Source organism: Athene noctua, chromosome 6 (assembly GCF_965140245.1).
Source record: "Athene noctua chromosome 6, bAthNoc1.hap1.1, whole genome shotgun sequence".
In the NCBI taxonomy this organism is placed as follows: Eukaryota; Metazoa; Chordata; class Aves; order Strigiformes; family Strigidae; genus Athene; species Athene noctua.
In genome coordinates, this window is record NC_134042.1 from 22,618,591 (window position 1) to 22,632,180 (window position 13,590).

Below are 13,590 nucleotides of genomic sequence, written 5' to 3' on the forward strand. Positions count from 1 at the left end.
TTGTATATTAGCTTTTTGTTACAGAGCGCAAAATTGTTCTTCTCAAAATTATATGAAAATACTGAAAGCAATGAATATATCTTTGAAAGTTTAAGTAAACTTACAGTAAGATGTTATTATTTTTACTGATTTGATACTGCTGCATGATTTGTATATTGATATTTATGAAAGTGTTTTCATGATCAACTTGATCGTGGAACGTGTCTGGTTCTAGTTTTTCAGTTTGCATTAGGCTCAGTTAAATCAACAGAGTTTTGCCTTAGTCCTTTTCCAGAGGTAGCTGAGTCTGTTCAGCAAGAGCTGGAATCCTACAGAGCCCAAGAAGATGAAGTCAAAAGACTTAAAAGTATCATGGTAAGTTTTATCACCTATATATGCTTTACATAAAGCATAAGAGGGCTTGAAGAGATGCTTAGTCCACTCTTGTCACCCCACACAAAAATTATCAGCACATGCTGAATTTTAGGCATAATACAATCTTAAAAGTAGGACTAGAAGTACCATATTTCATGAGAAGATTCTATTTCTTGTGTTTATTGGTGTTACATTTATATAACTTCCATAATAATTATAAAACACAGTACAGAATTTAATATCATTATGAGAAAATGAGTTCTGAATGTACTGACTGTATTTGCATGTGTGATCTTTGTATTTATTATGACTACTTTTATTCCTCTTCCCAAACCATTCCCCAAAACCCAGGGTATAGAAGGGGAGGATGAAGGAGCGATAAGTATGCTTTCTGATAATACAGCTAAGCTAACTTCAGCTGTCAGGTAAGTAATCAATAATGCATTATTGTTTAATTAATTGGGAACCATTTCTAATTCTTTCTGTAATTTCTCTTTTAATATCCTTTGAAATAAATAGCTTTAAAAGTAGACTGTTCAGCTCAGTGATAAAGTTTAAGTGCTGTATAATTCTGATAAAGTTTAATGCATGTCCTCATCAAGTCCTTACATGTGTAACATCCACAGCATGTGTGTGTGAGCCCTACACATGACTTTGGAGTGTTTTCTCATCAAATCTGAATAATCCAAGTGCATCACAGATTTGCTTACACCCTTCCACCAGAAAAAAACAACTAATTACCTCTGCATTCCTTTCTTTAAAATATTGTTAGTGAAATCCACTGCTTGAAGCATCTACTTGCTTTGCACAGTGTGTAATTAATTACATTTTGATTAATGTAGTTACTGTAACATCTGTGGACAAGATTATAGACGTTAAGAACTCTGCATGGGAAATTTACTCCTGCTTTTGGAGACCTAGCTACCATGGATGACACTCAAAATCTGAGATTTAGACTTGTTTCTCATTGTAAATCTGTTTTTTGATCCACTGATGCCTTGGAGAAGGGAGATGTTCAGTTTACTGCATTTCACTAAGACCCCAGTCAGAAGGAAGAAGCAATGATAATTACTCTCAGGATAGATGGGGTGATATGCCCAGTGTGCTGTGAAATCCATTGGGAGTCTGCATTAGTCATCTTTTTGTGAGTCTGAAAAGTGGTTTTGTATGCCGTGCCCTGGTTAGAATTTGATTGGATATACAGAGGATGTGTGATGGATTAGACAGTTTAAAAAAAGTGAACAAATGTTTCCAGGCTCCCCCTATAAAGTTTTAAAGTTTTATACTTCTCAGGATGCTAGTTTTCAGGTTAAGGCAGCAAGATATGAAAGTGACAAGCATCAAAAGCTTTAAACTGATAGCAAAAAAAAAAAAATCATATGATTAAAGCTTCTTCAGGAAGTTTTACTGTTCAGTTAGCCTCTGTATGACTGTCTTATGTAATCTGGCATTATAAAGGAAAATCTTGTCTCCCTTTAGCAAAGTGTATAACACGGTAAAGTCTGCTATTGCAGTATTTTGACTCTAGGATTATGCTGAGTTCAGATACCTTAACGGTCTTGCATTTAGGCATGTTTCTGCTGGAAGAATTAAACTAGGCTTTGCTATTTCTTTGTCTATCGTGTGAAGGGTATCTTCTTCCTGCTAGTAGATGATGGACAACAAAACACAAAGCCTAGTTTAAGTCTTAGGCTTTACAATATCTAGAAAACTTAAAAATATCTATTAGTAATTAAAAACCAGAGGTTCTAACATAGAGCATTACCTGTCTTTTTTTCTTTCTTTTTTTAAATGCAGTCCTTTACAAACACAGTACTAGTCTCCTTCCAGCTATAAGGTCATTAATGACCAATCATCATAAGTAACATTGATTTTATAATTGCTTAAAGGAGGAAAGAAAGTATGGTTACTTAACTTCATGGTTCTTCAGGACATGCAGTCAGAGTCATTAAGTGCCTTCTCATCCACTTATTAAACTGAGTAAGACACTGACTGACTGGGGTGCTTTTGGATGTGAAAGCATATAGACCCTGAGCAGTCTTTTATACATGTGATGCCCAAGTGCCAGCAGTGCAAATCATGTAGGTCGCAACACCTCAAGTAATAAATTTTCTAAGAAGTAAACTTAACCATTCAGTTTCCTGTTTCACAGAAGAAAATATTTCAGTTATGAATCCTGTATAGAGAATTCATAGTAGATTATTTGTTTAGGTAAGCAGGGCATATATCTGATCTTGATCGCAAGCTTTCAATAGAAATATTAAATTACCCACATTATGTGTATTTTTTTGTCAGTCAATGTAAAAACCTGTTTTACTGCTTTACATGTGGATAACATCCTTCTGTTAATGAGTCATTACATCTATACTTTGTAATTTTTTAGTTCAAATCCTACTGTATTCTATAATTTTAGATTTCAGTAATCTTTAATTTAAAGGTCCCTTCCAACCCAGACTGTTCTATGATTCTATAATTTTTTTTGTACCAACTGTATACAATACATCATTCAACTAACTGTGCAACTCAGCAGGTTAGTTTGTATTTAATCTCTTCAGCTCTCTTCCAGAACTTCTAGAAAAGAAGAGGCTCATTGATCTTCATACAAATGTTGCAACAGCCGTTTTGGAGCATATAAAGGTATGATTGGTCTCCAACTTCAGTTATCTATCAGTAGTGCTCCTTACCTGGAGAAATGTATTTCAGCAGGTGAAGTAAGATAAGAAAGAGAGTCTTCTCAGTTGTGCTACCTTTTACAGAAGTCACTGTATAACATTACTTAGTGGTGAAGGGTGAGTGAGAATTAATTTTGAATGCCTCTGAATGGAAAACAAAGTAAACATATCAAATTTTTTTCTCATCAGAATTTGCTTAGTATACTCTTATCTTTTATTATGATGGCCACAACCTTTATTGTTTATGATAGAAGTGTTCTGTTTACTTTAGAGATGTGTCATGGCAAGTTATGACTTCAGTCTAAGCAATTTTCTGTTCAGTATGTGTTTATCAGAAGGGTGCTCTTTACTGTTCACCAGTGGAAATGATACCTAGAGGAGTGGCAATAATGATGCAAGTTACTAAACTGATTTTTCCAGCAGGGCCTGTGTTAGATGTCTTGTGCATAATTTAAGCTCTTCAGAAGGATGCTTGTCCCCTTTCCTGTTTAAGTTTGCTGCTCTTGTATCAGAGAACTTGCAGACAGTTTCAGTATCAAGACCACAGTTACTACTAGGATGACTTGGAAGGTGCATCTGTTTTCAGAGTATAAGAACAGAAATTGTTGATGAGGCTTTCAGAAACACTGAAATTCTGGTTTTGAAAGTGATTCAAGCACCAAGTGTTACTGAAAATCAATTGTTAGAAAATTTTACCCCATGCTGTTTATAACTCGTGGAAGTTTTGAAGCTAACTTTAACATTTGTAAAGTGCATAAAATCTGTCCTCAGTTACTACAGCTACTGATTTTTTAAAGCTAAATACTATAAATGGATAAAGGATTCATTCTGAGTTACAATGAATAAATTTATATATTTATAAAATTGGGGAAGAGGTATAAGTATGCCTCTCTGTTTGGCTTATTACTGTAGGGCCTAGTTTATGTGCTTTTGCAGTATTAGGCATGTCAGTTTTTATATATGGCTATTTAAAAGCAGTACATTAATACCATTGGAAAAAAATAGAATTTGACAATGTAGATATTTTATTTGATGCCTTGTCTGTAAATTCACTTTTCTAAAAAAGATACTGAGATGGTAATGGCAGGCCTTAGTAGTATTTTATATATTACTTATTGGATGGAAGCCAGGTTGCAGACCAAGATGTGCAATGGTAATAACATCATTTTTGATTGCCAGTGTCCTCTTGGCAATGGACTGGAGTCACGTGCACTTGTTTGTTCTCCATTAGGTGATAGTGACACACTTCTCTGTCATCTAGAGGTGGAAGGAATTGCCTTAGGATCCCTCTGCTGTAGCACTCTACTAGCCCTTAGGCTTTTTCCTCTGACAGGGAACCTGCTATTACAGGGTTCCCAGGGAGTGGTGATCCATTTCTCTATAAATGGTTCTTAATTCTGGTATTGTAAAGTGCCCAGGCTCCTTACCTTCTTATTGTATAGCTCTCAAAGCAGATTGTGAGACAAATGGGCATGCAGTTTCTTTAATATATTGATGATATGTGCATCTGTATCATCTTTTGATTTGGAAAGAATCACTTCATCTCCAGATATTTAGGAAACTATCTTAAACTCAAACTAATGCAGAAGTACATGTTTTTTCTGTTGGAAAAGCCTTTTCACTGACTGAATGTAAAGTTTTTTCCAAATTGCTTTGTCCTGTCCATTTTCTCTCCTCTTTTCACTCTCCAGTGTTACAAAAAGTATCTTTCTGTCTTGAGCTGCGGAATTTTATGCGCAGGATGATATGCTACCTAATGGATTCCTCAAAAATACTCTCAAAAAGGGTAATATCTCAGCCAGTACTTTTAAAAGAAATTCTGATGACACCTTGAGGCTGTGGTTAATACATTTTATATACAGTTAAATAATTAAACCAAATTAGGATAAGAGATAACTTTTTTGGCAAGTGCCCAGGTCATGAGGAGCTAGTGAGGCACCATACTCTTCTTCAGGTTACTATATTTTCACTTTTAAAATAAACTGGAAGCACATTCATACTTTAAAAAAGACTGTTTGATTGTCTATTATGTTTTTTTACTGCATTAAGTATTTGAGCATTTTTCTTCACTACATCTATGAGAATCGGTGCAAAGAATGCTACGAGACCTGCTTTAGATACACTGAGTGAATTTAATTTTTCTTGTAGTCTTATGTTCAGTTTACAGCTGGTTTCCACATTCTCTTGGATCATTTTCTAAGGCACAGCAAGAGGAAACCAGAAATTAATCACATACTTAGGGGATTCTGGCAGTTTTCTGGCATATCTAAGTGTTTAGAGAAATGATGGAAAGAATGCATCACTTTTTTCACTAAGTGAACCATCAAGTGTTTATTGTCAGTGCTTAGAACAAATGCATCCTCGTTTTGCATTGATTGTTTTTTCTCTGAAGAAACTAAAGGACTGTACCCAACAGATAACGGATTTAGGACTAGAATTACAGATATCTTTCTAGCTGATTTAGAGTTTCAAGTAATACTTACCTTTGCATGTCATTCTAATATGAATACTAGGATTACTGGAGTATGTTAAATCGTGGCATATAAAAGGGTGTACACGTACACTTTTCTAAAATTATTAACTGGAGGAGAGGTAGATTAGATAAGATTTTGTCAGAATTCTATACATGTGACTATAAGTGGCAGATTTTTACATGGATTGCTATGTGTTTTAGATTACTTTTGTTTGGTTTAGGGTTGTTTTTAATTCCTACATAATTTTCTTATCATATATCTCGACTTTGCTTGGTCTCAAGGCCTGATACTTTGAATGACTCCATTATTGGGATTGCCAATAGCCTTTCAAATTATCAAATTCAAGTTTCGTAAAGGAATTCCACTATTTTAACTCTTCTGTTTTAAATGATGTTATATTTTTGTCTTACCACGTGAACAGAAACGGTATGTGTTTGTGAAACATATATGTTATGGTGGTCCAGGCTGTTTTTCTGTAGTTCAGAACCAATAATTGAGTAACTTTCCAGTAAACAACAGCTTTTTCTCAGTTCAGTTACAGTGACCTTTCTGGCATTATTCTGTGCAGTTCAGTCAAAGGGCACTGGCGGATCTACCATTTTCATCCTTCTCCCAGAGTTTATCTTCTTCTCAATAGGAGCACACTATAATTACTTGACCAACCTCACTCATTCTGGGGACTGTTATTTGTCATTGTTTTCTGTCATTGTCTTTGAGAAATTCCTCCCTGTAATTTCTTAGAAAATTTATTTTGTCCTGCATGTTCTCTCTCTCTCTAAAATGAAGAACCTTTGTACTGTAAAGAGGGTGGGAGAGCCTCCTACAAGTCCTTGCAAAAATTACCCTCTAAGAGGTTTCATTGGGTCCTGCTTCTACTTCCCTGCTTAAAAAAGGCAAAGCAAGCTCAAGCGTAGCACTTTAACTGCAATAGAGATCCTGTCCCTGCATAGTGAGCCAGAAAGCTTTCTTAAATGAGATTGGTGTGGAACAAGAGCAAGAGGCAGGAAGGGAATAACTGTAAATGTAAATGCATCTTGACTTTATTATTTGTTTTTTACTATTATTTTTCCTTCACCTGCTTGCCAGTTTGGCACCCATAAGAAGCTCTTGTTTGCTCTCTTTTTTTGTTGAATCTACAGGATTGTTTAGCTCCTATTCCCCAGCTTTTCCTCTTGGCATGTCTGTGAGTTTGCCATTGAGTGAGCAAAATTGCACTTACTTAAATTAAATGGGACATCTGCTTCTTATCAGCACTTCTTAAACAAGTTGGCTCTTCGGGAAGTAACTGTCTCATTGATGTGGCATATCTGGGAAATCTGTCAAAAGGTAACTAGTAGTGTTTAAGGCTATTCAGTAATCTGCATAAAATTTGGTTAGGTGTCCATACAATTCCTACTGAACCAGTATTAAGAAGAATATTGTCCTAATTAGCATCTTCGCTAGTAATCTTCATTAGTTATCTAGTGAAAAAGCAGATGAATAGACCCACTGTATTGATCCATCTCTTTAGTTTGTGTTTTTGTCGCATCAGACAGATTTGAAATCTTATGTTGCTGCTTACCTCTGATTTCCCTATTGTGGACGGAAATAAAGGACCTGAAGTTCTAGAATTTTTAGTTTGGTTTTTTTTTTTTTTCCCCCAGAGTGCTAAATTCACACTTCAAAAGTAATTGTCCAAAATTTTTGAAGGGGGCGAGTGTATGTGTACCATTAATGTTTCAGTTTGGGCTCAAAAGTATAGCAAATATATGCAACCAGTGAGTTTCCTTTGCTGCAGTTAGTCTGTTTGGTTTGGCAGTCTTAATCAGTCGTAAAGTTGCTCATGGTTAAGAAGAATTTTACCTAGTTTGTGCTCCAGATAAGTTAACAACTATAAATCTGTTCTTAACAGTTGAAAGTATCTTATGTTTGAATTACATAATTTTATTTAAAAGTTGATACGCAAATATAGTGAATTAGTGAGGGATTTTTTATGTTGTACGTTTTTACATGCCATCTGAATACATTTGTCTTAAACCGATCATCAGCTAAGATAATATGGGCATTGCCAAATTCAAGAATGTATTTATCTAATAAGATAAATTTTTCACATTTCAAGACAGTCTTTTGTTTGTTGGATGCCTTTTCTTTGCAAAAAATATTTTAAAAACACTGAATTTAGCTCCATGTAAGGAGATACAAATGTAGTTAAAAAAGTAAGTGAATGTAATGGAAAGATTAGAAAAATTGTAGTAGTTCCTCTGCAGTTGTTTTGTTTTACAAAATCACAGAATCCTTCAGGTTGAAAAAGACCCTTGGGATCATTGAGTCCAACCCTCAGCCCTACTCTATAAAGTTCTTCCCTACACCATATCCCCCAACATTTCATCTGAACAACCCTTAAACACATCCAGGGATGGTGACTCTACCACCTCCCTGGGCAGCCTATTCCACTGTCTGACCACTCCTGTGAACATTTTTTTCCTTATGTCCAGTCTGAACCTCCCCTGTTGCAGTTTAAAGCCATTCCCTCTTGTTCTGTCGCTAACCTGTGAGAAGAGACCAGCACCAGCCTCTCTACAATGTCCTTTCAGGGAGCTGTAGAGGGCGATGAGGTCTCCCCTCAGCCTTCTCCTCCTCAAACTAAACAGTCCCAGCTCCTTCAATCGCTCCTCATAAGATTTAGTCTCCAGGCCCTTCACCATCTTGGTTGCCCTCCTCTGCACTTGCTCCAGCACCTCGATATCTCTCATATTGAGGTGCCCAAAACTGGACACAACACTCCCGGTGTGGCCTCACCACTGCAGAGTACAGGGGGACCATCACCTCCCTACTTCTGCTGGTCACACCATTTCTAATACAAGCCAGGATGCCGTTGGCTTTCTTAGCCACCTGGGCACACTGCCGGCTCATGTTCAGCTGCTTGTCAGTTAGAACCCCCAGAGCCTTTTCTTCCAGACAGCTCTCCAGCCACACCTCCCCAAGGCTGTAGCCATGCCTGGGGTTGTTGTGGCCCAAGTGCAGGACCTGGCACTTGGCCTTGTTGAAGCTCATCCCGTTAACATTGGCCCACCGATCCAATCTATCCAAGTCTCTCTGTAGAGCCTCCCTATCCTCAGGCAGATTGACACTCCCACTTAACTTGGTGTCATCTGCGAACTTACTGATGATACACTCTATAGAGTTTTATCTCTCTAGAAAGAGTTAAGGAAACTGTAACACAGATAGTCTTCAAGATGCTGTAGATTTGAAGTCACAGAAGATGTCTGATGTGCCGGATACCAAATTGCATCTGAAGTAAGGACTTGGAAAAAGGCTGGTAGCTCAGTTTTATTCAGACTTCAAACTAGTGTAACAACCACTGATAATCACTTTAACTTTCACTAAATACAAGATTAATCCAAGGTTTTACAGCAGTGTAACTATCTAAATTTGGCTGTGACTACTAACATGAGTTCAAGGTAAATATAGCTTGAAAGAAGCTCTAGCCCTTTTTTTTATTTTGTCACTTCATATACCTTATATGCCATAGTCACTGTGACAAACAACAGAAGGCATCCTCCTGCCCCTAAATATAGTGACTGGTCATTTTTGAACACTCTTCATGGTAATTTACTTTATAGGCTGTAATTACAAGCTTCCTTAAAGGCTTTAATAGAAGTTGCTGTTCTGTGAGTAGCTGTTCTTCTCAATGAGTTCAGTAGATGCTGAATGAGAAATAGAAGTTGTTATATAGCTATATGCATCATAATAAGCTGGTTACCAAAGGCTTTTATTATTAAAATATTACTGTCATTTACCTCTTCTTTTATTTTGTGTTCTAATCTCTAACTCATTTTTGATGAACTTACAATATTTAGAAGGTGAAATATCCTGATATCCTTAGGCTATAGAGTACCTTTTTCCTTTTTTCTTCTTTTTCTTCCTTTTTTTTTTCAGGGTGGTGAAATAACTGTTTTTTAAAATTCCATTTCCTTATTTGTGATCTCAGGAATAATTTTAGTAGAATCCAGAAACATGTGAATACCAGATTTGTAAAGTTTTTATGTTGCTGTCATTACCACAACCACTGCACTGGGTTAGAAGGTGCCATAGCAGTTTTTCATGCCTTGGCATTGTCAGGCAAAATTTCCTGAATCTCTTAACCAAAGAAAAGCCGCAGTGATTCTTGCCTTGCTCTGGCAGTATCATTTCAGTCTCCCAATGGGTATGAAGTCATGTCCCTGAAATACTTCCAAGGCAACGGGATGAAGATACTCTCTGCCAGTCTTCTCTTTGAACCAGTAAATACCTGAATTTGTCCAAACACCGGGTTTTAGTTACTGGATATTAAGGTTTTGTAAGCTGAGTAGTTGTAACATTTGTTGTGAGGCTACATTTTAATGTTCAAATGCTCATAATGATCTGTTATGTAACGGAAGTTTTTAAAATAAGTTTTGGAAGGCATTTTTCTATCTTTAAAGTTCACGATAAGATGGTCAAGAAGTGCAAAGCATGGCTGTTTGTGCAGATGTATTGCAGTGCTGTCATCAGTTGCATGCCATGTGATGTCTTCCATAAAGCTTTTGCCTTATTAACTTTGTGCAGTCCCTGTGCCTTCCTCCCTAAAAAAGGGGTTTCATATCTTGGTCCACGTGTCATTGCATAATGAGACACTTTTTTTCTAGTGTTAGCAAGATAATCTAATTATGAAGTCCTCCATCTTCAGTGTGAATGAATTATTGCAAGCCTTTGATATGAGGTAGATAGTACCAACCCAAGTTGGCAGTTGCCAGCTTTTCTCTGGGATGATGCCTTAATGTATTTAGGAATTTTTCACAGTTATGTGCATTGAGTAATTGCCTTGTTGACTGAGAGACTTGAAGTTCGGCGTAAATTAGACATAATATTCACTTGACCATTATTTTTTCCTATTACAGCATAACGCTACATATGATGGCATGTAGTTTTCACCTATGCTGAAACCATAGTTGAAAACAAAGCTCCTCTTCCAGTTTAATATTTCCATATCAGTCATCCCTTGCTTAACTTGCATTAATTAAGTCACTTTTAATATGAGAATTACATAAGCATCTATTTTCTGAGTTAAAAAGCATATTATAATGTGAACAGTAGTTATTTTTACAGAAAATTTATTTAAAAGTAATTTTTTTAACAGTCTTGATAACTTAAACTATATACATTTTAAAAGAGGAAATAAATATCCTTTTACAGTGTTAAGATGTTAACCCTAACACTTACTCTTAAACAGAGTCGAAAGCTGGATGTGTATTTTGAATATGAGGAAAAAATAATGAGCAAATCCACTCTGGATAAATCACTTCTGGACATGATTTCTGACCCAGACGGTGAGTGCTTTGATTCTGAACTTCTTATAAAATTTGTTAAGATATACAACAAATCTGTACCTGCTGGGACTTGAGGATTGGTAAAGAGTTTGTGTGCAACCTGTGCAAGACTTGTAAAGAAAACAGCTTTTTACTGATTTTTAATAGCAGTCTAGGCAGTTTAGTATTTCAGTTGAGTAATATCCAAAATACTGTCAATTTTGCAGCTCCACTAAAATCCTTTCCTAACTGCTTGTTTCTGAAGGTCAAAATATTTTAACTTTTGTGCTTCTCCAGTATTTATTAGTATGAATTGTGTGGTCTGAACAACACTGATTCTTTACAGTCCTACTGAGTGTTTTATAACTCATACATACCTCACAAACAGGACAAAAAAAGGCTTTACATGAAGTTTGGTTAGATCAAGACATTATAATGTAGGTAGCTCTTGTCGGTGTAAGGAAAATGATGGATGGGAGAAGGTGGAGAGAAGGGAAACGAGATGTAAACTGGCCAGTTCAGAGAGACTCACCTCAAGTTTTGCATGCATTGACCCAGCTGTGGCACACCTGTTTTCATCATCTAAGAGCAATGCATCCCAGCTTCTGTTTCATATGTGGTTCATACATAACAAAGCTTTACACACTGGCTGATACTCAAATTCTCTATTATCAGGAATCACTAGGGTTCTTTCTGTAAAAGGTTGAAACCAGAATGGATTCCTAGCCTGTCATAGTATCATAGCATCAGTTCTTGTTTCAACCTCTCACAACCTGAGGTATGTCGCAGTCCTCTGACATATTTCAGTACGATCTGATATCAGTTGGCTGGAACAAAATAACCTGCAGAGAAAGATTGTAAAACTTAAGTTATTACCACTGGCCTGTCTGCAGATTGGCAAGTATATTGACAAACCTCAAGCAAGAGACCCAGGGTTCCTGCTCTTTTCCCAGTATGGTCTTTAAGAAAATGTTTTGTCACTGCATGCTTATGTGTGTAGTCTTATAGCTACATACTGGACATAGTGTCTGCTTGGAGTTTGTATAATGATTCATATTTATAGAAAGAGTATATATAAATCCTGCTGACTTAAAAAAAAATCTTTTATTAGTGTCTGTGCTATAGAATCAAAAGGCAGTAGAAAAAACAGGACACATATGGTAGAAGTCTGAGCTGAAATTTTACTCATATTGGATCAGATCTAGAAATTAACAGATTTTCAGAAAATCTAACGTAAAGCATCAACCTGTAATTCAGTACAGACATTCATTGTTAATATGAAGCTAATAAGAATTGTATAATCTGTACTTTCATTAAGTATCAGTACAAACTGGTCCTTTTCCATATTCGAAATTACTTTTTACCTGAATCCACATTTTCTGTGTGTTTTTTAGATTGCAGTATAAAGCAGGCCTGATGTATCATATCAACATCCCTATTATCAAAGTTCCTGGATTTTACACAAGAGAAGGATTAGATTTCTAAGCTAGAGTTTTTCTTCAGCTACATATTCAGGTGTTCACAGTAACATGTTAGCATTTCATATGTGTTGGCAAGGTTTAAGATAAGTTTATATGACAAAAGGATTTAGGTTAAATCACAACAATTATTTCTGGGCATGCTATCTTGTAGAACTGTCCAGCTTCCTATTGTGTGATTCACTGAGAAATACCAGCAGAAAATATTTAAGATAAAGGGTCAAATCTTCCAGTGTTTTCAGTGGTGAACTACTTGTTTGCATGTAGGGATACTTCTCTTGAGGACAATGGTATCTGCAAAGCTCTTCACAGAAGCACTTGGAGTTTAACACTTAACACTTCCAGGCTTCAGGCTCCCATTTCTTACTGTGTTGTACTAATCTACCACTCAGGGCTATTAGCTGCTTCGCAGTTAGGTGGATATTATTATACCCTGGAGTAGTGATAAAACAGAAGTTACTGGTTTTGCTTTGCTCTAGTAGTTAATCAGCAGCCCTAAAGGCTGCTTGCTGGGTTTTGAGTGGCAAGTAAAATTGTTCTGTTCGAGGCTGACCAAGTTGAGTTTTCTTCAGATCATTTGGCACTCCCCCTCTCTATGCTGTCACAGACTATAGCCTGGAAAAAAAAAGGGAACCTTTTACAGGCAACTCACCTAGGTCTTACAGCTGTTTATCACAGCTATGATTTACATTAGTTGTGTGTCAAGAGTAAAGTACTTTTGCCAAACACAAGTGGTTTTCCTAACGTTTAGTAAAGTGTACACAATACAATAATAGATTTTTTTAAGTGTATTATTTTTTAGTAAGACAGAATATCAGTTATACTCTTGTGTAAGTTAGACCACTTATACTTCTATATACAAACCTTCTAGCTTTGTAGACATGGTAAATAGGCCCAGTGAGGGAAATGCTGTGGAGTGCCAGTGTATTCCAGCTGAAACAGAAACTCAGTCATGAGCAGAGTAATCAAAGTACAACAAGCTACAAACTGGCAAGCTGGAAACCAATTTTCCAAGTCAGTTACAGAAACCAGTCAGTTACACTGTATATTTAGAATGTTTCAGTGCTTTTTTTACCCAAGTGAACTCGAAGTGGATGTCTACCTTCAAAGCTCGATTTTGGGTTAGGTAATACAAAGCTTCTTCAGTTCTTGATCTTCTGGAAAACTGGTATTTGCTAAACGTTAATAATACTTATTTCCCAGAAGAAATTGTACCAAGTCATAAATGTTCATCACGACAGTGCTTACTCTGAACTTCTGCCAAACAAAATATATGCTCACGTATAAACAAAAGTTGAAGATTAGA

The 13,590-nt window shown here is 36.3% G+C and overlaps 1 protein-coding gene across 2 annotated transcripts in view; it reads left to right on the forward strand.

The window, feature by feature from the left end:
- SCFD1 (sec1 family domain containing 1) overlaps positions 1-13,590 on the forward strand; it is a 56,652-nt gene that overhangs the window by 20,993 nt on the left and 22,069 nt on the right. For both annotated transcript variants that reach the window (XM_074909828.1, XM_074909827.1), the window contains exons 12-15: positions 264-354; positions 706-779; positions 2,910-2,991; positions 10,731-10,827. In XM_074909828.1, coding sequence (XP_074765929.1) covers positions 264-354; positions 706-779; positions 2,910-2,991; positions 10,731-10,827 — 344 coding nt within the window. The remainder of the gene's footprint in view (positions 1-263; positions 355-705; positions 780-2,909; positions 2,992-10,730; positions 10,828-13,590) is intronic.